The sequence below is a fragment of the Typha angustifolia genome, chromosome 11, assembly GCF_048772165.1.
Source record: "Typha angustifolia cultivar Huaian chromosome 11, ASM4877216v1, whole genome shotgun sequence".
NCBI classification, from domain to species: Eukaryota; Viridiplantae; Streptophyta; class Magnoliopsida; order Poales; family Typhaceae; genus Typha; species Typha angustifolia.
In genome coordinates, this window is record NC_133249.1 from 4,500,199 (window position 1) to 4,528,050 (window position 27,852).

At 35.1% G+C, this 27,852-nt stretch overlaps 5 protein-coding genes across 6 annotated transcripts; 3 read left to right on the forward strand and 2 right to left on the reverse strand.

Moving 5' to 3' along the window:
- The first annotated feature begins 5,724 nt into the window (after positions 1-5,724).
- On the forward strand, positions 5,725-11,216 carry LOC140770397 (KH domain-containing protein SPIN1-like). 2 transcript variants are annotated; one of them, XM_073111584.1, is made up of 8 exons: positions 5,725-5,980; positions 6,097-6,191; positions 8,012-8,163; positions 9,067-9,186; positions 9,294-9,410; positions 10,210-10,353; positions 10,644-10,786; positions 10,894-11,216. In XM_073111584.1, the coding sequence occupies exons 1-8, from the start codon at positions 5,901-5,903 to the stop codon at positions 10,955-10,957; spliced, it is 915 nt and encodes a 304-aa protein (XP_072967685.1). In that variant the 5' UTR covers positions 5,725-5,900; the 3' UTR covers positions 10,958-11,216. The 2 variants fall into 2 exon arrangements, with proteins under 2 accessions (XP_072967685.1, XP_072967686.1); XM_073111585.1 differs by having other exon boundaries at positions 5,728-5,980; positions 9,070-9,186.
- Positions 11,217-11,835: 619 nt separating this feature from the next.
- On the reverse strand, positions 11,836-15,273 carry LOC140770576 (V-type proton ATPase subunit E-like). Its single transcript, XM_073111827.1, has 6 exons — positions 15,031-15,273; positions 13,632-13,732; positions 12,970-13,126; positions 12,429-12,625; positions 12,156-12,255; positions 11,836-11,986 (listed from the first exon to the last, which is right to left on the reverse strand). Exons 1-6 carry the CDS (start codon positions 15,130-15,132, stop codon positions 11,960-11,962), a joined length of 684 nt encoding a protein of 227 aa, XP_072967928.1. The 5' UTR covers positions 15,133-15,273; the 3' UTR covers positions 11,836-11,959.
- A 960-nt stretch (positions 15,274-16,233) lies between these two features.
- Positions 16,234-18,808, forward strand: LOC140770506 (uncharacterized). The gene is made up of 5 exons (XM_073111724.1): positions 16,234-16,432; positions 16,515-16,610; positions 17,297-17,400; positions 17,550-17,686; positions 18,363-18,808. The coding sequence occupies exons 1-5, from the start codon at positions 16,373-16,375 to the stop codon at positions 18,443-18,445; spliced, it is 480 nt and encodes a 159-aa protein (XP_072967825.1). The 5' UTR covers positions 16,234-16,372; the 3' UTR covers positions 18,446-18,808.
- A 770-nt stretch (positions 18,809-19,578) lies between these two features.
- LOC140769993 (uncharacterized) lies at positions 19,579-21,524 on the reverse strand. Its single transcript, XM_073110932.1, has 4 exons — positions 21,340-21,524; positions 20,332-20,555; positions 19,908-20,107; positions 19,579-19,812 (listed from the first exon to the last, which is right to left on the reverse strand). The coding sequence occupies exons 1-4, from the start codon at positions 21,487-21,489 to the stop codon at positions 19,751-19,753; spliced, it is 636 nt and encodes a 211-aa protein (XP_072967033.1). The 5' UTR covers positions 21,490-21,524; the 3' UTR covers positions 19,579-19,750.
- Positions 21,525-21,673: 149 nt separating this feature from the next.
- LOC140769995 (ubiquitin-conjugating enzyme E2-17 kDa-like) lies at positions 21,674-27,033 on the forward strand. The gene is made up of 5 exons (XM_073110933.1): positions 21,674-21,818; positions 22,623-22,698; positions 24,259-24,386; positions 25,953-26,057; positions 26,699-27,033. The coding sequence occupies exons 2-5, from the start codon at positions 22,629-22,631 to the stop codon at positions 26,837-26,839; spliced, it is 444 nt and encodes a 147-aa protein (XP_072967034.1). The 5' UTR covers positions 21,674-21,818; positions 22,623-22,628; the 3' UTR covers positions 26,840-27,033.
- The last annotated feature ends 819 nt before the right edge of the window (positions 27,034-27,852 follow it).

Sequence of the window (27,852 nt, forward strand, 5' to 3'; positions counted from 1 at the left end):
AGTAGCATCCCATTCAATGGCCATGGTTCAAGAAGACAAGTTAATAACAAGAAGAATAATCTTACAAACGTTATCAGACGTACAAAGGAGTATAATGCAAATAACGCAAAAGTGGTCCTAGAGGAATATCTCTGGTTCCGAAAAGGGAGGCTCTGTTTTCCTCCTAAAAGAGCTTTATTGCAAACATAGCCATTCCCGAGCGTCCACATCAAAAGATGAAGGTACTAAGGTATCAGTGCTGCAAGATTGCTAGTATCTGAGATCAACAGACAAAAGTGTTTATGTTAAGAGAAAACTGCCATGCTTACAGTAAGAAATTATATAGCAAAGAGATTCTTAAGAAAGATTGCATCTCATTTAGATGCTGAATGCCCAAACATAAAATCTGCAATAAGTTTGAATACCCAGATTTAACTGAACTTCTTCCGAAATAGTTCAATAGATTGAAGAACAGAGGAACTTTGACTAAAAGGATCGGTTTGAAATAGAAAAGCTTTCAGCAGTGAGAACCCTTCGGCAGCAGTTAATTTCTAAATCAAAGATTTCAAAAGGATGATTTCAGGTTTAGGCGTCATTCGAGATATACTAGATGACAAAATGGCATTGCATCATCTAATGAGTCTAAAATGTATAGGCCTCAGTATTAGAATTATGGCGAAGCATATTAAAAGTCTTAAAGCTTTAAAATAAATAGACGAAAGAGGATATATATGGAAGATGACTTCATTAGAATCAATTGTCAAGGACCACGAAACATTGAAGATACTACTACGCATAGAATTAGAATAAGATAATTAAAGTGGATAAGCAATTCTACACCTTGGGGTGATCATGATGTATACCACATAAATTAGAGGGGGAAATATTCATGGCTGCTCTAATACCGAGTATGCTTAAAGTGACAGAGGATAACATTCAGAAAGTGACTGCAACTGACATAATAATGTTGAGGATGAGCAGTATCACTGTAAAAATTGAAAGTAGAACCAATTGAGACTAAGATGTTTGAAATTAATTTAAGATGATTCGGGCATATTAAACAAGGACCACATAATGCATAAGCAAGAAGTGACTCAAGTTTAGGTTGAAGAGGCCACACAAGGGAAGAGAAAGACTATAGAACAATACAAAGGAAAGACCTTTTATCGATGAAAGGAAATCATTTAACAAGCAGTGAGCATATCATTCTGGGAGTGGGCCACTGTGACATAGCGATAGAGTTGCATGGCGCGCAGAGGTTGAAATACCACAGCGTTGGCCATTGCTCAGGAATTGAGATCTTTTTCATCTACTCCATTGATGTCGCTATAACACTTGAATGATATGTTGTCATTGTGGTTTGAACTTTAACATGCAAACAATTACATATGAAATTGGGACAGCCTAAGGAATCGATGTAGATGTGCAAATGACATCCACTATCAAGAAGAAAAACTAGTCGTCTAAGAATTTGTCAGCATCTATGATAAACATACTAGTGAAGCCAGACAAGTAGAAAATTAAAGGAAAAGAAAATATTCCAATATCTTTTTCACAGGATGTGTCGAGTGCGCATCCCTAAAGCTGCGATTCAAATTATGAACTATAAGAACACCAACCTAGCAATGAGGTTCCGATACGAAAGTAAACTACTTCAATTGAACATTCTCCCAGCATACCACAGTGGAAGTGATCGGAAATGTTATAAGTCTAGGGTTTCTTCCACATCTCGACCTTCAGATGTAACGAAGTTGAACCAAATCGCAAAGATGATCATTATAATTAACATCAAAATAACAAAAAGAAGCGATTTTTTTTTAGTTTTTACCGGAACCAACCTAATTCGCGCAAGCGGAGAGCTGCTCCGTGAGCTTCTCGTCCCTCCTCTCCATCACCACATCCCAAACGTCGTTACCTATGTGCTTCGGCTGCCAATCCCAAAGCGATTCGAATCAAATCCCAAACAAAATCAAATAAATAATAGAAGAAAAACAAAAAAATCGATTGCCCACTCTTCCATGAGCCGCTTCGTGGATCAAGTATTCGGCGTTGCCCAAATGGGCCCCCAATTCGGCCCTTCTCGGCCCATGAAGAGAGACACCTCACCTCAAATCTCAATGTGGCAATTGAAGGATAACATTGTGAAATTAATTATTCACATGATCACATCATTTTTTTTTATCATTCAAAAGTGCAAAGAGCAAATTCTCTCTAAATATAGATGTATCGTATTAACTTGAGTCTAAGCTTTTCAAGTTATGCGCCGCCGCATCGAGACATTGCTTTAAGTCGCTGTACTGCCGAATTATTAATTGAGCCAAGCTCTCAAACTACTAAGCAATTTTATCCATAATAATTGCTTAGGGTTGGAGATGATCTTACGACCTCTTTAATAATAGAGGAGATATGTAGTAATATGAACATATATCTAGGCAATAATAAAAGATAGTCTCGTGGAGAATGAATTCGATATGAGCTGACCTATGCGAGTTAGTCCAGGCATGAAATGCGCGCTTAATAATCGAGCACATCTCCATCATACTTAAAAGAAAACACAAAGATGGTAGAATTTAAGTAGAAGTTAGCTATACATGATCAATTAATATCCAATAGCACGCTTGGATAACCCCACACGATGTCGACCTGCGCCGGTTATTTAGGATAATTATACTACTATGTCTCTTTGAACTTTCAACTAAACTTTTGTGTTTTATATTTTAAAATCTGATTCATATATATGCCAATTATTAAAGAACTAAATTTATTTTTCAAACTTATTAAAGAAATGGGACGCCTTCCACATTATCCGAAGAAAATAGGTGTGATTTATACGAAAGTGATTTAGTACCAAATACCAGCTCCGAACTTGACAGCGAAATACTTCGATCAAAAATAAATAAATAAAAAATCTCCAACTAGTTGAGAATTGAGATGAGAAACTAATAACCTACTTGTCTAATAAATTTTTAAAAATTCAAACCTAACCTACCTCACAGAAAGAGAGCAGAGTTCACCCCGGAACCCATGAGAGTAACTTAGTATACTTTTTGACATACTGAATGGAATCATGGGGATTTGATAGTAAATATAATTATATTGTTAGGAAGGTGGGGGTTAGATGATGCGCACGTGTGTGAATAAATTAAGTAGAGAGGCAGCTACGGAGCCCCCTTTGTGGCAACCACCTCTTCGTATCTGTCCCTTGCCCCCCCTCCCCACGTGCACTGCCTCACACTTTTCTATTACTCCACCAGAGAATCCTATGCCCTCTCTCTCTCTCCCATCTCTCTCTCTCTCTCTCTCTCTCTCTCTCTCTCTGTCTATATATATATATACTAGTAATAGTACTACTGCTACTCTCTCACTCTTTTTTCTCATTTAATTATTAACATAACACCTTAATATATTTTTTAAGACATCCTATATTTTATCTATTTTGATATTCATACTCGGTCTTTAAGATTTTTATAATTCAACCCCTACTTTTTTCTTGTAGTTCTTATTTAACACCATCCGTTAATTTAAAAAGTACCGGCAAAGAATATTCAGTTATGATATATATAATAAATTTTAAATACCTAAGTTACCCATGACTTCTTTAGAGAAGGGATAGAGAGAGAAAAAAGTAGCGAGGGTATTTTAGTAATTTAGTCATATTAGTTAGCTTTAAAATAACGTCAAGATGTTAAATAAGAATTTAAAAAAAATAAGGGATTAGATTACAAAATCATCGGATAGGATGTGATTTATAAAATACCCTATTTTTTATTAGGTGTTATTTGGGTTAATTTCATAAAAATTTCACATACTGAGTTAGGATTTGATAAGATTTTAGATAATAATTGCTAAAAGAAACTGTAATATTTATTCGGAATCAATTAAAGAGTTTGTTTTCAAATGAAAGTTGTATATTTTAAATTCTTTGATGCTAAGCAGAATTGAAGCATGAAATTTGGGTTTTGCTTAGTTTAATCCCACCGCGCACAGGCTTTTGTTCTCCCTCCCCACTGCATATATTATATTCACTTGCATACAAGCACTTCTCACTATTTATTGTTGAAGGTGTGACTCGAAATAAATATGTAACTTAGGGTGTGAAATGAATAATTTTTCCTTATTATATATTTGCTTTCACAGTTCGGAGTTATCAAACCTTTGTCAGCTAGTGAGCTAAGGACCAGTAAGAGTGGTCCAAAAAGTCCATGCACTCTTATGTACTTCATTTTTAGTGAAATATGTCTCTACCTAGGTTTAATTTCATCACCAATGATAAATATATGACTTACAAATGACCAAAGTTTGTTCTCCTCGAAATAATTTATTTATTTTTATCTTGGTAAAAAAGAAATAAGGAGATTGATAAAAAGAAATATCTTGCATTTTATTTTTATCACGAGTATTTATCGTTCAACTCCTGCATAGTTTAATAATAAAAATACTTATATATTACATTTTAAGTCAAAAAAATAGGACATAGACTCAAGATATTTATTTTGTCGACTCAAATTAAAGTCATAATACAGGAGTCGAATGATAAACATCGATAAGATAAATATACGATGAATTTCTCAACAAATATTATTTTTCTCATATAAATCATAAAAGAAAGAAGAGATGAATGAATATATATATAAATATATTATGATTTTACCTTAGGTGAGTGGAGCCTGGGCAGGACTTTCATGCTTTCATGTGAGGACATTAAATGCCCTTAAATCACCAAACAATTGCTTGCCCCTCTCTGCTCCTCCTTTAACCCTTCAATCTCTGCATAGTTGTCTCCCCTTTGAAAACTACATGTGAAAGCTAGACCAAATTACAAGGAAAAGAAAATTAAAAGAAAATAAGAATAAATAAGAAAGATGAAAACTAGATCATTTTTTTTCCCCAAATTAAATCCATCAAAAAAAACCTACAGCAGGGAATGTGGAACCCACCAAAAGAATCTAGACCTAAATTTACAAGATTTTTGAGTGATTGGAAGCATGTCACCTAACTACTTTCCTTGAATTAATAATCTATTAATTCCTTACTTTCTTAAAGAAAAGATCTCTTAAATCTTAAATCACTTAGAAGGAGCCATCTCCCTCTCCCTCTCTCTCTCTCTCTCTCTCTCTCTCTCTCTCTCTCTCTCTATATCTCTCATGCAGTCAATTCGTAGGGCCAAGATATACTTTTAGTGCACAAGAGGATACAAGTTAAACAAAATAAGGAAAAAAAAAGGTCTCTCACATTTTATATCCACCTCTTTTTTCATAATTAAATCTTATGACTGCTTTAGTATTCTTTGGAATTCAAATATGAGTTAGCAATAAATTTGATAAATAAGAGTACATTTACTAAACTCCTTCGTTAAACAGGTGTCGTAAAGATCTTAATTAAATCATGATCCTCTTTAACTATTTGAGTATTATTCGTTGGCACTCTTTTTAGCATATCTCGAAATTAATTTCTTCTATTTATAATTTGCGAACGATATTTTTCATACAATGTATTCATTCTGAAATGAGTTGAAGATATATATATAATATTTTTTTTGTTGGTGTTCCAAATTTTCAAGAAAAAGAGTGATTAATTTACAAATAATTTGTAGAAAGTATTCTATGTAGGCATAAAAGTTCTACCATAAACCCTGGCAGGCAGCTGTCCAAGCTTCCATAGTATAGAAGAACCCAAAGGATTTTTATTGACACCCATTTATTAATTTTTACTATTTTTCTCTCTTCTTATATTGACAATTTTTTATGGGGTTGCAGGATTGTCCACATTGAACTGGAAGCCTTATTTCAGCACCCCAAAACAAGCACCTTTCTCCCATCTCACCTCCTCTTCCTCTATTCCTCTCTCCCATCATCATCTCCCTTTGCTCCTTCTCTCTCCCATCTCACCTCCTCTTCTTTAGTGCCTCTCTATACACCGTCATGTCAGGCTTATATACATACAACTTTTCCCCTGCAAGAACCCTCTCTCCCCAGATAAGAAGCGCACCAGATGTAGACAGGTATGGGAAGATGTAAGGGATGCAGCAGATGTTTGTTTCATCTATCTCCTCTCAATTCTCGGTTTTTGGATTGTATCTGGCGTTTATAAATCTTGGGCTTTTCTTACTTTTATCAGTTATAGTCAGTACTTAGTAGAGCTGTTGGCAGAGCATCAAAAGCTTGAGCCTTTCGTGCAGGTTCTTCCTATATGCAGCCGTTTGTTGAATCAAGGTGAGTTCTTTGGTTGGTTTCTTTGCAGCCCTGCTTGAGTTATTGATCTGGGTATCTTCTCCTTCCATGGCTCATTGGGTTTTATTGCTGTGTTTAGTGAATTTACTTTTTACTGCTAGTATTGCCAACTACTGAGTTTTTCTTTGAATTGGGGATCTCGGTTGATCATGGCTGCACTTTGACCTTAGTTTCTTTCTTTCCCTTCCCATGTCTGGTGTGGCGGGGCGATTCTCCTTGAGATGGCAGACATCTATGTGGGCTATAGCATTGGTTGATGTTGCTTGTGTTCTTGCTTTCTTGTTTAACTTTTTGGATTTCTTGGTGCTAATTGGTTTGGCATGTTCTGTTCTTAGCTCTTCACTTCTGTAGTATCTGGCAGTTGCTTTTGAGTATTCTTCCTATTATCTAATGATAGCATTGCCTGTTTAAAAGAAAAGGATTCCTATAATGGGCATGACCAATCCATAGGTTGTTAATTGTCAAAGGTTTCTTCTTAGGATAAGTAGAGATCAAAATAAGACATGCTGATTGGTTGATGCAGTCCAGTATGTTGCCTCGTCAGCTATGACCTGCAGTACTTAAATCTTTGATTATTCACGATATTTTTGATTACTTTCGTTAACCAGACTTTGATATTGTTAGCTGACAGGCAGCTAACACTAAAAGAGCTTCTGGAACTTATGGTTAGTGTTGTTGTTGTTGGTGGGTTTCTGATCAGATAGTTTTTTGCATTTGATGTATGGAAGAACTTTGTTGGTGATCTTTATATGTCTTCTAACTGCATTCCACATCGAGTGCAGAATATCTTCCATCTTGATACTTTGTTATTCTCTTGTTAAGACCTTCATTAGGGGATAATCTTTACTTAATGGAAAGTAGAACGAAGGTGAATGCATCTCGTTTAAGGTTATCTTGCAGAACAATATTCTTAGCCAGATATTTGCCATCACCATCATAATATAACTCTCTTTGTAGCATGGACTGCAAGTAGAACTTCAACAACCTGCTTTTATCCTCTATCTGACCTGCAAAGTTGCTTCCAAATTCTCAGCCTAGTCAAAGTTGGAAAAGAAAGGAAACTGCCAGAGATTTACTTGATTTATTGCAGTATGCTCAGGCAAGCAGGGAGGGAGCAAACTGAAATATGCCCTGCAAATATGAAGAGATGCCAATTTTTTGTAGATAATGCGAAGATGCCAATGTTTTGTTGGCTGTTGTCTGATATTCAACAAGGCAAAGAGTCAAATGAAACAAAATCCTGAATATCTACTTTCCAATCTTAATGTCATGCTGAATATATGGGTTAACTTTGTCGTCCTTTTAAGTTTTTTGATTTATTCTTTCCGAGTATTGACCAACAAAAGATTTCACTGTATTTTGACATATTCACTCTGAAAAAACAGATATAAGACCAAGTATCTTGCTTAAGATCAAGTTCAGATGGATTGCTATTTATCAGAGTGTTGGTGTTTAAAACTTTAAATTTTGTGCATGCAGAAGAGAATGCACTATCCTTAATGTGTTTTATATAGAAGATGATCCAGATCGTCACATTTACCTCGTGGATCCTTTACTTTTTGTTTTTTTTCCATAGGATAGAGTTACTTCAGTTGTATCATTGAATCTATGCAGATATGCTCATATTTCATTTTGTCATCTCTTATTGACTGTTTTCTATGATAATAACAGCTTGGGTTTTAAATTTAGGCTAGAATTTCATGTCAGAAGAAAGGCTTCTAGCAGTTGGCATAGATATTTATTTTTCACTCCCTCCCTTGAAATTCTGTAACCTATACTGTATTGAAATTATGTGTCATCAGAGATTATGAGAGTCTCAGGCATGGTACCCAACCATGGATGTGGAGATTTTGACAGGCTACAACATGGGAGTCCCAGTCCCATGTCGTCAACAAATCTTGTACCTAATCTCGGCGGGAGTGGGCTTGGTGCATGGAGTGGGACCCACCAGGAGGTATACATTTTCAATTCTCTCCATTTACATGAGCCTTTACATAAACAATCATGTCTTAAACTTCAGGGCTCAGCAGTTTATTCCTCCAATTAGTTTACTATAAGTTACTATAAGTTGCTTAATGAGTTAATGTGATAAGCTTCTGCAGGCAAACCCTATACATGTTTTGAATTTCAATAATTTAGGCGGTTCTAGTGGCAAGAATGATAGGTTTGAAGCGCTATGTTAAAATTCTGAAAAGATGGAAACTTACAGTGGATCAATGATGACAGACTGAAAAAGCAAAATGCAAATTTAGATTCTGAAAGCTAAAGCAGAAATTAGTATTCTTTCGTTTGAAGTGGCATAATTTTATGTTATGATGCCATAATTATAGGTCTTTCCCCTCCTGGCATCTATTATTTTCTGAACGATTAATCTGCGGTTCCCAATAGCTACAAGAGCTCTATTTTTGGACTTAGGCAATGCTTGAAAGCATGACCGAGAGTAAAGACTATCCCCAAGAATAAGTCATCTTTCAATTGTTGCTAGCATAACCAGTCTGAATAGAATAAAGTATCAAAATGGGATAAGAGAGGTATGGTGGGATTATATGGTTATTTATGTTGTTCTTGACAATGGGAAAAGAGCAGGACCGTTGGTGATAAAATGCTTCTATAATCAGTACAAAATATTGATTGGAAAGAGATGTAGCAAAGGGAATTGAATGATTTCTAAGGGATTTGCATGGCTCTATGTGACACTGACATAATATTTCGACTTAATAATAATGATGCTATGTTACTGATATCATTAGTTGTCAGCTAAATTTTATTTTTATGTTGGACATTTTCTCAATAAATATACTTTTCTATGATTTCTTAAATTTAGCAATACTGTGGTAAAAATCTTACTTTTCATCAGCAGAGGTTAGGTATTCCTCAAGGAATGACTATCGACTGGCAAGGAGCGCCACCAAGCCCATCTTCTTATATTGTCAAGAAGATTTTGCGCTTGGAAATTCCAGTCGACGCTTACCCGAATGTGAGCTTTCCTTTCCACCTCAACCAACTTGTTTTCATAAATAGTCTAGAAATTGACTAATAGCATCAAGGTTTTGATCTATTATTTACTCTTTACATTGTATTCAGTTTAATTTTGTTGGCCGACTTCTTGGACCCAGAGGAAATTCACTAAAAAGGGTGGAGGCATCTACCGGTTGTCGTGTTTACATTAGAGGAAAGGGATCAATAAAAGATCCAGGCAAGGTAACTGAAGTTTACTATTTTTTGTCAGCGTGATATTGGTACATAAATTTATGAAATCAGAATCCATGATATTATCACCATTATCTCCGAGTAGCTTAAGATTAAGTAAAATGAGATACTTTACATCAATGAACTTATATAGGAGATATCTTTGTAATGTTTATCTTCATACCTCCTCTTCTAACTGATAATTCAGAAACTGGTAGATCCGCTGAGTCATATTTCTAGCTATAGATATATGGCAAATGATTTGCGCGTAGTTAATATGGAGCACAAGTACTTGCAGATCTTACAACTGTAAGGAAAATATTGGATACAATCACAATTTATTATTCGAGGTCTAGTCATACATGCATGTTTAAACAGATGGTAGAATGTAAAATGACTTAGATGGTTTGATCAAAACATATGCAGAAGAAGGATGTAGTCATTCAGGTAGAAGGTTCCTTGAGAGGGAGGGAAAAACCAAAGCTTGTGAAGAGGAAGTAGTGAGGAGAAATGTGGTAGCACTTAGTTTGACAAAGAAGAACCTGGCCCAAAACAGAGTTGAATAGTTGAGACTAAATCCTATATTGTTGTATTGTCCTTTTCCGAATAGAGCTGCTCCATTTTTGGGTAACCTTTCACAATCTTCTCTTAAATTTATAATTTTGTGATAACTTAGTCAATATAGTGTTCCGCTCTGGCTATGAGAAATTGAGAACCTTCACGTATTTGTATCTTTTACATAGGCATGCGTATTCTCTCTCTTTTTTTCTTCACTGTTGCTGAATACTATTGCTCTTCTTTCTTCTTGTAGGAGGAGAAACTGAGGGGAAGACCTGGCTATGAACACTTGAATGATCCACTGCATATCTTGATAGAGGCCGAGTTACCTGCCAATGTCATTGATGCAAGATTGAGACAGGCACAAGATATCATAGAAAAGTTGCTAAAACCAGTGGTGAGAGCTTCTTGTAGACAAGTATCTTCTCTAGTCATTCTTCTTGCTAGATATATCTCTCTTAAGCATGTAATGATCTCTGTCCTGAAATGAATTAAGGTTGTGATACAACCAATATTATGATCACTTAATAAGTGTTTATTATCTAAGTCAAATGAATTTGCCCTTTCTTAACAAGATAATGCATTTGCTTGCCGCCATCCTTTCCTTTGGTTACCGTGTTAGTTAATTTGTATCTTTATCTTTTCTGAGGAATATTCAAGTTGCTTTCAAAATATTTCCCTCTACAGGATGAATCAATGGACCTGTACAAGAGAGAACAACTTAGAGAACTAGCAATCATAAATTCAACTCTAAGAGAGGACAGCCCCCATCCAAGTGGTAGTCTTTCTCCATTTGGTAACAGCGGCATGAAACGAGCAAAAACAGGATGGTAAAGGATCATCTTCTGCAGCAACTCTGGAACCCTTGTCACCGACTCCATGTTTCAGGTCAAAACATTCATGTCAACTTACTATTCTTCGGTGAAAATCTATGCAGGAGCGATACACCGCGACTACCTGGTGAGTGGATAGCATTTATGGCAGAGGATGCATCCAAGTAGCTTCTGTAACTATGTCTGTCTGTTTGCATGATTAGTGATCCCCAATATTGTGTTATAAACCCAAAACATTCATTTTATTCATTATCTACTGTTGATCCTGCTCTATGATGGTGTGTGCATGAGAGAGATTTTAACATAGATATGCAGGTTCAAAGCCTATGCGCCTTTGTAATTTACCAAACTCTTATATGTTAGAAAAATATTTATTCTGGAGTATTAATATGCAAGTATGAGTATCATGAGATGAGATTCTTGTCTAGATTGTATAAAGTTTTAATCCTCCAAGTTGCCTAACAGAAATTTATCTACAAAGTAGTATTAGTGGCTTCTTTTTGAAGCTATTTCAATTTGCTTTGCTTAGTTTAAGATGAATAATTAAACCACTCTTATAATGAGATTCATTCATTTCAATTTGCTTTCCTCTTTTATTCAATTGTTTATATTTATCGATTACTATTTTACTCATAAAAAAATATTACTTCAATCAACCATTATTTCAATAAAAAATATAATAATAATTTATACCGGCAATAAGTATAATTATACCGTATAGAACTTAAAGAATACGATGTCACTAGTTAACACGATTTCAAAATCACGACAGGAGAATGTTGCTCATCCATGTTTCCCAAAACTATACATATCCAATCAACAATGAAACCCTAATTTTACTCAGGAGACAACCAAGTCCAGTCAAAAGTACCAATCACCTCAAATTAATAAAAATGTCTGAAGTCATATACATATATATATTTAAAAAATAGTATACTTCCTAATTTGTTTTCCAATTGGAAGTGGTGCATTTTCCATCCCTTACAACAAAGGGCTTACATTTTTCAAGAGTTCATGTTTATTTTCAGCAGATAGGAGGGGAAAAAGAAAAGAAAGCCTTCCACTGTTTTGCATTGTTTTTAAATCAGACAACTCGCAATGCCACAGAAATTTATTAGGAGGTACATGGCTTGTCACTTATTACATACAAAAATTGAACAAATGGGGCAGCTAAACCCCGAAAAGCCGTTTCCGAATCTGCATCAAGAATAAGAAAATTAAGTAGGAAATACAACACTTTTTCAAACTGCCACAATTATGAAAGACAAGTAAATTGATGAGGATATCCAATGCAGTTTGTTATTAGAGAGAATCATTCTCTTCAGAGAAACTCCTGTAAATAAGTAAGTTTTTTAATGAAACATACCTCAGGCAGTTTCTGTCTGAAAACAACATCAAGTCTTGCATCCAATGTGTTCTCACACACAATTTTCCCATCTTGTGATGCAAGGACAACACCTCCAGAGCTGTTTAATCATGGAAATGATAAGGTCAATGCTAACATAAGTCCATATAGTCCATTATAAAACAGAACAGTATTGGTAAAACAAACTAGCCACCATGAGAAATCAGTTCATCTGTCATCTTGCACTAGAAAGTCATATTAAAACATGGCAGGCGTAATAAGTTGAGGAGATACCAAAATAGTTCATGAGCCTCTTGATCGACAGGAGGTGGTGGAAGATACACTTTTTGATCAATAGTAACAGTGGGCAGATGAACTTTTGCTTTCTCTGCATATTCTTGCTTAGCTTCATCCAAGATGGATTGAACCAGATGATAGTCAATCTCTCTGCACCGCAGCAACACAGAGGGCTCCTTCAGACGCAGTAAGCTCTGAAGATCAAAACATCAAACAAATGCAACTTCTAAATTGACCCTCCTCAGGAAGAAGTGGATGACATCAAATCATGCATAGGGCAGAACAACTAATAATTTGCTAATGAAATGTCACAAGACGAGCAAGCGAACATAAGAAGTAAACTGAAGAAAATTGTCATGTAGCATCTTCAGCGTTTTTTCTGATGTCACTTGATCACATTATCTTTCAATCATAAGAAGGATATTTTCAAAAGAGCACAGTCCCATTCAGGTAGACGAGGAATAAATTTCTTAATTATATCCAATCAACAATTATCTTTACTACAATATGTATATTAGAAGAAGAGAATTGGATTTACCTGAACGATCAACCCTTTCAAAAGTTTTTTGTAGGCACTCGGATCATCAGCGACACATAAAAGCTCCTTGCTAGCAGCATCCCTCATTGAATTTACCAGATCATCTTGTGCTTGCAGAACTTTGAGACGTGATGCATTTAGCTGCATGGAATACTCACTGCAAGGAGACCCACATTATGGAAGAAAAATTGCCAAGACAATTTCCTACATATAAGATAACCAAATCTTCAAACAGAGATCATAGGATCACAAAGACCAAACTTAAAATATGCAAAGACATGTTTTTGATCTGCCCAGACTCTTATTACTATTCTATTTCAACAAAGGAGAGGGTTTTGTGCATCCAGACTCAATTGATATCCATGCAGAAAATCCATCTGGAGCAGGTCAAGTATGACTCTGCAGAAATGTTGTAAAACCAGCCCTTGACAAAAGTTAACCCTCTAAATCTTAAAGGAGAAAAGATAAATCCTTCCCAAGACAGCTTTGGAAAGAGAGGTCCCATCATGTCTAAGAATGTGAAAAGGGGAGTCACTGTTAAACAAATTCCATCTTATTGGAAAGATACCAACAGACCTACAAAATGTTCTCTGCTTTCATCCAAATAGCTAGAGCCTACGTAACAGTAGGTTTATGATAAAATGGAAAGAAGAATCACTCACATTTTTCTACGAACTTCCACCTGCTTTTCCTTGCGCTCATATTCCTGTCGAATCTTTCTTTTCTCTGCTTCAACAAGCTGCAATTTCTCTATATTGAATTCCTGAAGGTTTAGAAAAATGATGAAAGAACAATTAGCCAAACTTTATATTAGACTGCATAAGAGAAAAACAAGTTCCAAGCACACTTCTTTTTATAAGTCCATCCACTTCAACTACAAATATTGGACAAGGTACAGTCTGAATTAAGGCCAACAGATCAGAAGTACTAAATCTCCCTTTAATGCTGAGTACTGATTAAATAAACCTTTAGAGGAGATAACAGGCTTCTTCAAAACTTAATTCATCATCCTAATTAATATCGAATTCCTAAATATTTTAGACATAGATCATAGTACAGCTAGCCTGTTAAGATCATTGAAAAGATTCAGTCTCCAAGGAGTAGTTCCTTTTGAACACATCCATGAGGTTTCAAATATATTTAGAACCAACTATAGACAAGATAAAATTCAAATACTTTAATAAGTGAACTCTGCCTTCAGAGCAACCGAATTTCCTATTAAGAAACAATAGCGAAGAAATGATCCCTTAAAGAGATTACAGGATTTCCCAAGATACAAATATTGTAGAGTATGTATGCTCAACCTTTAACAAAAATAAGAAATATCCAAAGTTGAAACCCAGCAAATACTTGAGAAAGTACTCTTGATTCCCTTTTACTTTACTTTTCTATAAAGGTCAGATGCCAAAATAAAGGTATTTTTCTTCATTGAATCAGATACACTAATTTAATTACGAAACAAAACAGAACTTAAAGAAACAACCTATTATAATAACTAATAGTCAAAGCGAACGGCACAGGCACGTACACACTTGATTGAAATTATTACTAGAAAGAACAAAGATAGGATTTTGGTCAAAAGGATCATAAAGGTGCATTGAATTGAACAGTCAGGCAAATATCAAATACAGACGGGTATAGGTACAAATTTATTAGTTCTCTTCAGAAAGTGTTATTGATTCCGTTTTGTTTTATTGAACATTTAATCACTAGAAAAGAGAAGGAAACCTAAAAAAACAAACAAAGAACACAAATAGTACAGGTGCGACAAATTAATCGAAATCTATCAATAGAAAGAAGAAAAAGCGCGCGAAAGATTGCATTTTTACCAAAAGGAACAGAAAGCAGCACCAAACCAAATACTAAAAACAGTACAGGTGCGACAAATTGATCGAAGTCTATAAACAGAAAGAAGAAGAAAGCGCGAGACATATCGCATTTTTTTACCAAAAGGAAAACAAAGCAGCACCGAATTAAACCAATCTAGAGACAGACACAAACCAAAAACAACGTCTAATCGGAGAGACATAGGAGGGACGACAAGGAATCGCGAAGAATGACCTCTTCGGCGGAGACGTATATCTCGTTGGCTTTTTCCTCGGCCTCTTGCCGGATGAACCGGACCATCTGCTGGATCTGCTTCGAGACATCGGCGTCATTCATCTTCTCTCCTCGATTCGAATATCCGATTCCAAAAGCTAGGGTTTCTCACGGAACTCGAAATCTATGGCACGAGTAGTTTTACTTTGATGGAGAGAGAGAGACAGAGGTGCTCGAGAGGTGCATGGAGGAGTGGAGATAGGATCGTGCAACCGGTGGAAGCGGTCACCCGGGGAAACGCGGCTTGACAGCGACGCGTTTCCAACTAAAGGGAATCCAAAGTGGATAACTATTCTAAATGTCCTTCTATGTAAATAAATTTATCATCTAATACACTTTATTTATTTTATCAAACTAATTTCTATACTTATAATTAATTAAGTATAATTCACTTAAATTACTAAAATACTTCTCTCATAACAAATATAATAAAAATAATCATAACAAGGTGGTAAAATATATTTAACCTAATTAAATGACCTTAGAAATTATACATAATGTGGTCTATAGATCAAATGGTGTACTTAATATAACACGGTAGCATCCTGAGAAATAATGCACTAAATTTGATATGTGGGTTGGATTGTGAAGTTCTCTACCTGACAATAACCAATTAATAAAAGAAAATGTTGGCCCTAGTTTGATAAGCATTTAAACAATCTAACCAAAATAGGTGATAAAGTGATAGCACCTTTGCAACCAAAAAAATAAAAATAAAAATTGTAAATGGAAGTAGTGCAAACCATGACGCATACAAATGCTACCACATCCTCGATTTTTTTCATTCAAAACCTTTAAAATATTATAATTACCACTATATTCTTATAGTCGCCTCTTGAAGTTTTTTAATTCTTTCACAATGGCTATTATATTTAATTTTTTTAACATAATTAGTTTTAAAAAAATACAAATAATTAATTAAAATATTCTTAGTTCTCGAAGATTAGAGTGCAAAATATTTTATCGCATTAGAAAATTATTTATGTAAACTGAGAATAATAAAAGAAAAATAAAAGAAAAGAAGGAAGAAAATGCCTGTAATCTAATTTTAACAAATGATTATTAAAATTAATAATATGCAATTATGATATTTATTTTAGTGGTAAGCATAATATATTAATAACTCACGATAATGAATGTGTCTGTAAACCGAGAAGACGGCGCAGTATCATGTGGTATGCAGACTTCTGAGGAGTGAGAACGCCCAAACAGGAGGATATCACCGAGTGAGCAAAACCCTAAACCCGAGAGAGCTCGAACGAGAGAGAGAGAGAGAGAGAGAGAGAGAGAGAGAGAGAGAGAGATGGGTTGGAAAGCTGCGCAGAAGATAATACAACACTGGAAGATCCTTCGAGGAGACAACGTATTCTCGATAACTCTCTCTCAGTTTGGTTAATTTTCAATTCGATTTGTAAATTTTATCCCCTGAAATTTTTTGGCTGCAGGTAATGATCATAAGAGGGAAAGATAAGGGCGAGACGGGAATCATCAAGCGGGTAATCCGATCCCAGAACCGAGTTATCGTTGAGGGCAAGAATCTGGTAATTTATTTATTAAGATCTGCTGATGTGATCTAATTAGTTATTTCTTTGTCGAGATAACTGAAAGTTTTGGACTCGTTTGAGAATTTGTTAAATGCTTTAGTCATTCATGTCTTGAGTTCCTTCATTTTCCCATGAATCACTATTTTTTTTTACTTATTTAGGAGTTCCCAAGATATGCCCGGATAATTTTATCTTCTAGTTTGTTGATAGATCAATGAAAAAGTACTTGGAATTCGTTATTTTGATTATTCTTTTGGTTCTTCACTCAGTTAGACAATTCGATATTTTGGTCTCTATACTTTTCTGGTTTATGTGTTCTCACTCTAGTGGAGTTTTATGCATTTATTCCAGGAATCAGAAAGTTCATTTGAATAAGGTCTTTCTTTCTAGTATTTCTGCCATTGATAACTTCTCTGATTTCTCTGTTTTCACTTTTTCTTTATACTGATGAAAAGGGAGTCAATATATTTTCTTCATTGGTAGTTTTTGGAGAATACTCGAGTTGATTGGGATTCTTGATATCTTCTAACTTGCTTAATTATTTCTCATGAACTTTTGAAATATCTTACAAATGATTGTTAACAGGTTAGTAATTTCCGCTGTTAATTTGGGTTCTAATCTCTTTTACTTTTACATTCTAATGCTGGATCTTGGTAGCTGAGCCATTGCAATTCCAATTGCAGGTGAAGAAGCACATAAAGCAGGGGCAAGGACATGAAGGTGGGATCTTTTCAATTGAAGCTCCTCTTCATGTCTCAAATGTACAAGTTCTTGACCCAGTTACCGGGTATGAAGCCTTTGATACATTAAAAGTACTTAATGTAAAAAATCGTATTTAGCTGTTTCATCCTTTTCTTTTCTGCATGCTCTTGCCATTCCTCTCTTTTCTTTTAATCTTTTTGTTGTTGTTTAACAAGTTGAGTGGTTTCCATACAGGAAACCTTGTAAGATTGGATACAAATATCTAGAAGATGGAACCAAGGTCAGAGTTTCAAGAGGGCAACAAACATCTGGATCTGTCATTCCTCGCCCAGAAATATTAAAAGAAAGGAGGAAGCCGAGACCAACCATACGTATGTCTCTTCAAATATACCTTACTTTTACTCATTCTTTTGTGTTTTTGTGGTAGTGGCGGTGCTGGTGGTTATGGTGGGTACGCCAAGGGCTTCTCTTTAATTGATGTCCTCTTGACCTTTTTTAAAAAATGACTGCTGAATTCATCCCTGCATTCTTTGGCTTCCTCACCTTCTACTTTTGAATTGTAATTAGCTAAGATTGGACATAAACAGATTCTTCTTCTTGTATGAATAGTTGCCTTTAAATTTGGAATATATCAGGTCGGATAGTTTTTTTGCTTTGGAATTTATAAACAACAGACTGCTTGCACTGCCTGATAACCATCTTTAAGCAAAAAAACTAAGACCAAGTACTTGTGCTTATTCATAACAATTTTTAAGCCTGATAATGTGTGATTGGAATTGTATGGTAAATGCTTTTTAATTGCTAAAAAATCCTTCTAATCATGTGCGGCATTTGCTGTTTAGCCAGTGGTTTTATAGATGTTTTAAAGTTTCCTTTCTGTTCATATGCCTGAGTTATGTAGTTATATTCAAGTTCTTTATGCATGAATTTTCAGATTTTGTGTTTGTTTCAGCTTTTGCCAGTATATATAGCCATTATTTTTTCGGTTACACAATATATTTTCGATGATTACTTGGATGACTGAGAGATCTGGCTTTGAATTTGCAGTTGGCCCCAAGGATACACCAATGGAGCTCGTGCTAGAGAAGACTTATGATGCTAAAGCTGGAATTGGGATGCCTGATCTTTAGATACAGTCACAAGTCCCCAGTGTGGTGTCAGCAGGATCTTTGCTATAATAACGCTCTAACTGAAGATCATCCTTTTCATGCTTGCAGACTAGCTAATCCCTACAATACTTTTGCAAGAGAAAAATTATCAACTATTGAGCATTTGCTAGCATTTTTTTGTTATCCTTGGGGATATGGGATTATTCCTAGAACCCCTCCCCTGTAAGTTTATCATGAGCAAGCTCAGGGAACTTATAAGCTGTGTTGAAAAGAGTGCCATGAGAAGATTAGAGCAGGCTCGGTGTTTATTTGATTTAATTATCTCGAACCTTTTCTATTTGCTCGTGGATCTTTTAATCTATTGAAGGTTTTAAGCTTCATGGATCTTTTTTATAAAAGAAAATAAATTAATATTTATTAATACCTGTTTGTCTCTTCTCTTATCTTTCATTTACTATTTATATTTAATTATTATTTCATCTTTAAAAAGATATTCTTTTAATTAATTATAATTTTAACTATAAAAAATATTTTGGTTATTTGCCAAAATATTTCTTAAATTAGTTACTTCTCATTGTCTCTGGTTGAAGAATAAGGAATTTTTATTCATTAAATTAAGATTTCTTATTCATAGCGTATAGCTAATATTATCAAATTTAATATAACTAATATTATGGTTAATATTTTTTAAGTATTAGTAATATCATCCTTATACTTATTTTCTTATTCCAACTTAGAGTTAGAACAAGGGAAATGACTCTATCTTAGTATTGCAATCAAACGTAAAAAAATATCTTCTTTAAATCATGGATAAAAAGTGTGCATAACACTACTTATGAATTATTATTTTTTTAATCAAATAATACATAACTGCAATTATCACACTCCATACACTACTTAACGTTACGATAGCCTAAAGTTGTATAAGCTTTCTTATGCAAGTCTAACATATATGGCTAAACTAGTTTAGAAGTTATTCTACAACTAAATACAACCTAAGATGCTAATTTTATAAGGTTAAAAATCAGAGCTACTGATATATAATTTCTCCAAAACCAAAAGAAGCCATTAATTGTTTTGGTGAGTATCCAAATGTGTTAAAAGGCCAAAAATAAAAGAAAAGAAAAACAAGAATAATTACAGAACTTTAAATAATTAATAAAAAATAAAAAAGTTCAAATTAATTACAACACTTCAAAACTCTCTTCTCTCCTTAGTAAGACGAATAAAACCAAGTAACTAGAAATAAGATGAGATCTACTTCCAGAGTGCAATCTAATATAGCTTCTACAATCATTGGTCATCCTTGAGGAATTAATACATCTCCTACATCTCTTTTCCTTCATTCTTGCCAGGCAGCTCCACTAGTACAATTTCTCCACTAGCACCTAAAGCATCAGAGAAGAACACAAGTGCTCTCATGTGAAGAAGATGGATAAATTAACAAGTAAATACTTAGTGCAATCGGAGAACAACAACGTACATCTCTCATAGATCTCCAATGCCAATTGCAACTGTGCCTCCATCTCTTCAGCCAGTCCTGCTACCTCCTCACAATCCTTAGCTGCTTCGGCCGCTAGAAATGATTTCGCCTCAGCATCGGCTACTAGATAAGTTGCACTTCTTGCTGCCTCCTCTAAACTTGCTAACCTCTCTTGATCCCTTCTTTTGGCATTTGAATTTCTAGGTGCAAACGAAGAACAACAATAAGATTCTTGAAGTCTTTTTTTTTTTCTTCTTAGAGAAGTAGGCTTGATTCGAAAGGAGAAGTTCTCGAAAGAGACATAAGAGGATAGAAAAAAAAATCCATAACCATCAAATCGTAGAGAGGGAGATTCGAAGGTCAGTAGAGGCATTGCAGATGCAGGCATATAAATTAGAAATGCATATTGGAATGTGTGTTTTACCGAGAAGAAGTTTTGCCATCTGTGGAGCTCCTTGCAGGATCCATTGATGTTGTTGTTGTTGTTGTTGTTGTTGTTGTTGTTTTGTCATCCTTAAGTGTGACAGAGATGGCAAGACTTTGAGTGGTAGATACTTGGGTGTCTGAAGGACCCTTCACTTTTAGTGTCCTTGTCTTTTCTCTTGAGCCCTGACCATGAGCAGTGGCATTCATGTTCCTCCATTTGTCCTGAACTTGTGGAAGATAATCTCTGATGAAGCTAAAGAGCATAAATTCAAGATTGAACAATATCATCTGCTAATACTCAATTTTTCCATTGGACAATAACACACTTAGACCACTAATTCCTATCTTAAGAACATATGAAGACGTATAACAAGTAATCAGATAATGTATGATATCTAACAATGATGTTCCATTCAATGCTAGACTTCTCTTCTATATGTTTGACATTATTCACACTTAAATTTTGCAGCTCTCAAATATCACCTGATATTTGAAGAAAAAAAAAACAAAAATTGGCGCAATCAAAACTATGAAATCATTTTATTTTTTTTTAACAGATTATGAACCTGTAGACTAATTCACAGGTTAAACAAAGAGCTATTGCTCGATATATGTATATGCTGGATTAGCTGACTAATCCTCTCATACGGCGCAATCCACCAGTTTCTCAGTAGGAGAAATTCTTCCACACTCCGCGCTGCAGTGGTCATCAAAACTTCAAATGTTGACTATTGTAACTAAAACATAATCATATCTGAGAATTAAACCATCGGTAAACTGGATTAGAAGAGTACTTCAGCATTGCATTGCAATTTAACTCATCAAACTACATTTGGGAAAAGGACCCATCCATTAGATTCGACCATCTTGCAATTTCCATGACCAAATTCATCTTTTTTAGTGTTCGAAGACTCGATCTTAATCAACATAGCAATAGAAAAGAACCAGAATAACGGGAAGAGGAAAAAGATAAAGAGAAAGAAGAAGAAGAAGCTAAAGACGAGACCTTGAGATCAATGTTTGAGCGGTTGGCGAGATAGCGGCTGAACTCGGCGTCCGTTTGGATCGTCTTCCACTTTCCGGCGCCGTGTTTTTTAACTCCGGCCTTCAGTGCCGCCGCCTCTTCCGGCGTCCACTTCAGCTTGGGATTTCCCATCACTCTCACGAACCGGAAAACTTTCCCGGCCGTCTCTCTTCAAAATATACTCCTGTTTTAAATCCTCTAGTATTTCGGATTTGGATTTAGTAGGCTAACGGGCCGGAAATTTCTAGAATAGATCCGAATCCGATACCAGAAGGCCATCGGCTCCTCCTACTCTTCTCTTCTTCATCTACTTGTATTCCATCGGCTATTCCGAGGTCAAAATTCCAATCACTTCGTAGTTGCCGAGTCGTGTCCTGTGGTTCTAGTATCTCCTCCGATCGCGAATAACTTCGGGTTTCGTTTCTTCCAATCGATTCGGCGATTGCGGTTGCTTCACGGATGTACGTGTTTTGTTTCGCATCTGAATTTGGAGTTAATATTTTGATGCGTACTGTTAATCTAGGGTTTGGCATGAGTATGCATGTGATTTAAATATTTAATAAGTTCTTCCGTTGTTGCATTTGATTACAGAAAGTGATAGCATGTGGTTGTACTAGGGGTTAATACGGATCGGATAGTGGTAAACCATAACCATATCCACTATAATTTTGATACTGATTGCTTGCTGTATTGAATTCCGCGATATAACTCAAATCTATTGCATAATTGGTACATATATATAGAAAGTGTTTTTCGGATTCACATAAAATACAAAATCAGGTCTTGTTATACTCTTATTTCAATATTTACATTATATTTAAATTATATGGATAAATGGATTTGGATCAGATAACATTCTTCAACCCCTATCCATATCTGCTGAAGACTAGATATTGAGAACGATAGGAAAATATCGATCCACATTTCATCGGATCTCATTTGACCCAAATTTCACCCCTAGGTATTAGGTTTATGGAGATATCATTTTCAGCATATTTAGCGTGTGAGTCATTTTCTAGTTGCTGATGTATTGAAGTTCTGAAAAGTTATGTTTTAGAAAAATAAAAAAGCAGAACATGTTATTCTTTTATAAAAAAAATTTGTACAAGTTAATTATATGTATGGCTTTTACTTGCTTAACTTGTTTATTATCTCAGATATTAGTTCATTTGCATTTACTTTGGAATCTGTTCCTAGATATTATCTTTAAAAACATATTCGTAATTGTTTAACAATATGAAATCCTCTTTTTTTATATGCAATAGCTTATCATGGCATCAAAGCGAATTTTAAAAGAACTGAAGGATTTGCAGAAGGATCCCCCTACATCCTGCAGTGCAGGTGTGTTCGCACTGCCAGAATAGATTGCTTTATTCTATAGATACCCTTATTAATTTCTTCTTTTTTCTGCAAAGCAATATGTAACTCATTGTGCACCACTACTAGTTCTTTTTCCTGTTCTTTTTCTGGGTAGTTCAAGAGAACATAATACTGAAGCTTGTATTGGAGGTCTAGTTCTAGTTCTATCTCCTAGTAGTTCAGTTGTGTTAATACTTAATACAGGGCATGCTTGAGAGCAAGTTAAGTGAAATTTGTATTGCAGCTACTTGTTGGCAAGATTATTTATCTAATGATTTCTGTGACCTTGTTTGGTGGGTGAAATGTAGTCATTATTTATACTTTATAACACTTGTGGGAATTCAATTTCACATGTTGGTTCTTATAGATTTTGAAATCTAGTTTTAGAGCCATACAAAATATACTTTCTAGTGCAAATACTAATGTTAGCTGATTATGTTAATTATAAATTTGAACAAATGCTAACAGCTCCTGGCGTTGCAAAGGCTTTTAGGAGTTATTCTGAGTTAGGAACTTCGGATTAAAAATGTGTTTTGGGCATGGTCTGAATTGTGGTTCTCATTCTGAAGAAGTGGATGAAGAACCTATGACTACGAGTATGGATAAGGAAGAGGCCAATCCAATTGACTTGGAGCAATTTTTCTTCACTTTGTCTCTATGATCAACATTCAAAATCATTCAACTCCGGTAGGATGGGCCAGAGCATTTTGTGAGCGACCTATGAAAGTTAACAATGAAGTTCAAAAACAATGTACTACAAGCTTAAATTTATGCTGGACAATTATGTGAGGCTTGGGCCAGAATGTTGTTATTGATCAGCTTTGTCTAGGTATTTCATGCATGGCCTTTCTGTGATCACTATGTTAGAATTGTTATGTACGCAGAAAATTAGAAAACCAACCCATACACAAATTGATAGTAGAAGTTCTTTTTCTGCAATGTTCCAAAAAATTGGATCATGATATTGGAATGCAGGTGGCCAAGGTATTGCTGTTATAAGTAGGTAAGTGTCATCCAAATGTATTTTTTATCCAAGTCTGATACAGTTAAGACTTTTTTGGGTATGTTTAACATAGGAAGATGTAAATAGTAAGAAAAGGAAGCACATTAAGAATAAAAAAGAAAAGGATAGGTTGTGAACTTTTGAAGACTTGCTAAAGATTATGTAGAAAAGTAGAAATCATAACAAAGTGTAGACCATGCCAAAGTCTCAATTAACTTAAAGAGGGAACTTGTATTCTTATTACTGAATAGTGAGTTGTCAAAATAAGATCATAAATACCTACATTCAGAAATTTATAACTGCGATTAGGTAGCTAGTCATCGGCATTTTGTGTGTAATCTACTTATTTCTACCTATAATGTATGTTAGTATGGTTCACTCAGTATCTGCATTATTCAACTCTAGTAAGCTCGGTCCTTTGTGGATTCAGTTTATTCACAATGGTCAAGGGGATGCATTGGCATCTGTGGCAGCATATGTGGGTGCATGTACAGATGTTTTGTGCACCACTTTGGTAATTTCTTCTTTGCTTTCCTCAGGTCCTGCGGATGAAGACATGTTTCATTGGCAAGCAACAATTATTGGACCCAGTGATAGTCCTTATGCTGGTGGTCTGTACTTAATAGATATTCATTTCCCTCCAGATTATCCATTCAAACCACCAAAGGTACCATGATCTAACACTATGTATTACGATTTTGGTATTTTGGTTTGTTCTCTTGTGCTCATCCACTTGATGAACAACTTTTACTTGGGTTGTACTTTCAATTAAATATGACTCTTCAGGTGTTTTGTTCATTTGCAACTCAATCTGAAGCAATTAAATAATTGCTAAGACACTCTAGAACATATTCTATCATCTAGCATGCTGATATCTGATCGATGAGCATTTACTTTAGGTTGATTTGCTTACGAGCTCATATTTTATCAGAGATAGTGCATTAGTTGTAAGTTGATCTCTGAAGAGAGACACTAGCATATCTCTAAAGTTGTCAGTGTACCCCAAGGAATGTAGTATCCATGCAGTAATCCAATCTTTCATTTGAGGGGTTTGGTTATGCAGTGTGCTCCTTTGACATGCTAATTGTTTCAAAACAAGCCTTGAAAGTGCTCAGAATCAATGCACATTACATGAAGCCAATTAATGTAGGCAGGAAAAGACCTGGAATACTGATTATAATCATTGAAAGTTTGAAGCGGCTTACTATCAGCCCAAGTTAGTATCATCTTGCAATTTTAATTCAGGTTATTTTATTGAGTTCTTTTCTTTTTGGTAAACCTTTTGTATTGTAATCAGTGTCTAACCATAGTTGTATTAGAATGGGCAACCTACTAATTACATTATGGGTTGGGTAAATCTCAGTTGAGAGATTTGGCTTCTGACTTATTAGGTCGATTCATGCAGGTTTCCTGCAGGACTTTAAATAATGCAAATTGCAATAATCTTTTGTTCTCATAATGCACTTCTTAGTTGTATTCAATAAATTTTTAAATGGTAGCAGGCCAGATATACTGGGGCCTGCTTGTATAAAGTAAGAGGTTACTTGGACTGTTGATTTAGTAGTTTTTGGATTTATTTGAACCGAGTGCAACACAGGAGAGACACATTGTGAGTGCTGTGTATCCTAAAGGGGATTGTGAGGAGGGGCCTTGGAGGTGATTTCTGGAGTGCCAGGTAGGGAGAGATGTCTGGAAGAGAGGTTGTGGTCAACACTTCTTAGCTGTTAAGGCGCTGAATGCTGCAGGATATCATGCCAATATGTTGGCAGGCATGTGCAGGCAATCGATCAAGATCAACAACATATTGGGGCCTTTGTTTTAACCTTTTTTTTACCCATAATGGCAGAGAAACTATCTATCTTCTCTCTAGCTGGAAATGGAGCCTCCTTTAAGCCTTATACACAGGAACTTGTAATGAAGAAGAGTTGTCTGTACCTTGATGGAGGTAGAATATTGTCTAAGAAGGCACTCCTGAAAAATGTAGATTTATCTGATTATTTGGTAAATATTTTTCACCTTTTTGTCTACTTTAGTCCGGATTGAGGCTTGTCTGTTTTGTTTGACAAATGCTGCTTTGTCACCATATATTCCACCTGCATATAAACTGATGTCACACAGGGTCTTAATTTTGAATAATTTTGATCTGTCTAATTGTCATCCAGCTACAGCAAGTTCTATTAATTTTTTAGTTTTTTTCTAAGTAGATACTCAATGCATGAATTCTTTTCCATAGGTTGCTTTCAAGACTAAGGTCTTTCATCCAAACATCAACAGCAACGGTAGCATCTGCTTAGATATTCTCAAAGAGCAGTGGAGTCCTGCCCTAACAATCTCCAAGGTATAACATCAGTTTAAAATATTGTGGTCCTTTTATGATGCATTTAGAAGAATCATAGGTTGCAATGACTAATATGCTATTTCTCTGTCCCGGTAATGCTTCTGAAAAGAATGATAATTTCTCGAGTCTTGATTTTTTATTCCCATACGGTGGTCATTTGGATGTTTAGCATTTATAATTGTGGAAACTACATATATTCGTCCTAGAAAGACAAATTTTGTTTTTATTACCATCAAAACAGTCTTCTCTTGTAGCATTCTAATGTCATTTAGTGAAGTCAAAACATAGACCTTTTGCTCTTCTTTCAACCTAATTCACCTTTCCAGATGAGAAGTCATTAGTACTTTCTTGCAGAAGGACAAGAATAATAACTAAGTTATTGAGAAAAGTTCATTCATATAAGTAATGCTATCTGAAGCATTAACAAGGGGATTGATCCCAGCAAAGATATGTTCCTAAATTACAAGGTGTGATTTTTACATAATAGATGCTTTTGTTGCTTACATCCATCCGAATGGTCAGTCTGTTCTGCTATGATCTCCCATTGCTCAGTGTTGGCAATCAAGCCAGTTTTAGAAATGACTGCGTTTTTAATTCTTGATTAGATGATACTAATAGGAGAAATTCATAATTTTCAATAGGTTTTGCTCTCAATCTGCTCTTTGTTGACGGATCCCAATCCGGATGACCCTCTTGTTCCTGAGATTGCCCACATGTATAAAACCGACAGAGCCAAGTATGAAGCCACAGCTCGAAGCTGGACAGAGAAATATGCTATGTGACGAAGGTCCTCATCTTGCTTATTCTACTCAAGTGTCACATATTCTGATCAAAATTCTTCATCCTCCTGTTACGGCTAACGCATTCAGGCAATTTGTGTTACATTGTACTTGTAGTTAATTCAGGCAGGTTTCTATGTCACCGTGGAGATTCTCATTTCTCTTACATTTAATAAGATACACACACGCTCATGTTCCTTTGGATGGTGATTTTTACTACGCATTTAATATGTATAAATCCAAGGACGTTTTAAGTTGTGATCTCCAACCGTTTTGGCCTTGAATCATCTTTCTATTAGCTAAAGTTAATTTATATTTGGTTCGGTTTGCTTTGACCAAATATTATTATTTTGAAGGTATTTCGGTGTTTCATTGGAGGCAGGGAGGAATTAAACCTCTCACTCTGCGTACCTTTGATAGGTTCTCTCTCTCGACCACACAACGATCTCGATTCACGTACAGTGTATCAGTATGATCTTGAGTAAACTTTCGTGTGAAATAAGATCGCCAATTCCAACTTTCAGCAAGTAGAATTAATTTTGCAAATTATTATAGGAAACTAAACTATTAAGCTGTTTTAGAGGAATGGGTGCCATGCATGAGAAGAGGATAGCATTCAACCAGACCATCTAATGTGGTGTTTTGCACAAGAATACTATGATATAACCACCCAACTATAGTAGAGCTGGTAGGTATATTTCTCATGGTCGATATTATGGCAAAATTATTTAGTGGTTTGATGGTTTGGCTTAGTTTAGTTTAATTGATGATTTATAGTAATTTGAAGCAGGTATCGGCAGCAATTATATGACAACTCATATAGCCTTCGGCGTCATTAAATGTCAAAAAAATAAAATAAATTGTTTAGCAATATATTAAAAATAAATAAAATAAAAGGAGAATACGATGATATAATATAAACGTAAATAGATGACTTTGAGGGAGTATATATGCTAAAAAAAATTCAAAAAAGAAAAATCAAAATAGATAAGAATTTAAAGCGTAAATGACCTTGA

What these genes read in the sequence shown, in the direction of transcription:
- LOC140770576 (XM_073111827.1), bottom strand. Translation starts at nt 15,132, where the DNA reads ATGAATGACGCCGATGTCTCGAAGCAGATCCAGCAGATGGTCCGGTTC. An exon ending in GTGGAAGTTCGTAGAAAAAT is followed by an intron (nt 13,127 to 13,631) that starts GTGAGTGATTCT and finishes GTCTCCTTGCAG; the next exon opens with TGAGTATTCCATGCAGCTAA. An exon ending in TCAGACAGAAACTGCCTGAG is followed by an intron (nt 11,987 to 12,155) that starts GTATGTTTCATT and finishes TTCTTGATGCAG; the next exon opens with ATTCGGAAACGGCTTTTCGG.
- LOC140769993 (XM_073110932.1), bottom strand. Translation starts at nt 21,489, where the DNA reads ATGGGAAATCCCAAGCTGAAGTGGACGCCGGAAGAGGCGGCGGCACTG. An exon ending in GCTCAAACATTGATCTCAAG is followed by an intron (nt 20,556 to 21,339) that starts GTCTCGTCTTTA and finishes CCACAAGTTCAG; the next exon opens with GACAAATGGAGGAACATGAA. An exon ending in GATGGCAAAACTTCTTCTCG is followed by an intron (nt 20,108 to 20,331) that starts GTAAAACACACA and finishes GTTTGCACCTAG; the next exon opens with AAATTCAAATGCCAAAAGAA.
- LOC140770506 (XM_073111724.1), top strand. Translation starts at nt 16,373, where the DNA reads ATGGGTTGGAAAGCTGCGCAGAAGATAATACAACACTGGAAGATCCTT. An exon ending in AGATCCTTCGAGGAGACAAC is followed by an intron (nt 16,433 to 16,514) that starts GTATTCTCGATA and finishes TTTTGGCTGCAG; the next exon opens with GTAATGATCATAAGAGGGAA. An exon ending in GAAGCCGAGACCAACCATAC is followed by an intron (nt 17,687 to 18,362) that starts GTATGTCTCTTC and finishes TTGAATTTGCAG; the next exon opens with TTGGCCCCAAGGATACACCA.
- LOC140769995 (XM_073110933.1), top strand. Translation starts at nt 22,629, where the DNA reads ATGGCATCAAAGCGAATTTTAAAAGAACTGAAGGATTTGCAGAAGGAT. An exon ending in ATCCATTCAAACCACCAAAG is followed by an intron (nt 24,387 to 25,952) that starts GTACCATGATCT and finishes TCTTTTCCATAG; the next exon opens with GTTGCTTTCAAGACTAAGGT. An exon ending in CTGCCCTAACAATCTCCAAG is followed by an intron (nt 26,058 to 26,698) that starts GTATAACATCAG and finishes AATTTTCAATAG; the next exon opens with GTTTTGCTCTCAATCTGCTC.
- LOC140770397 (XM_073111584.1), top strand. Translation starts at nt 5,901, where the DNA reads ATGTCAGGCTTATATACATACAACTTTTCCCCTGCAAGAACCCTCTCT. An exon ending in CAGTCGACGCTTACCCGAAT is followed by an intron (nt 9,187 to 9,293) that starts GTGAGCTTTCCT and finishes CATTGTATTCAG; the next exon opens with TTTAATTTTGTTGGCCGACT. An exon ending in AAAAGTTGCTAAAACCAGTG is followed by an intron (nt 10,354 to 10,643) that starts GTGAGAGCTTCT and finishes TTCCCTCTACAG; the next exon opens with GATGAATCAATGGACCTGTA.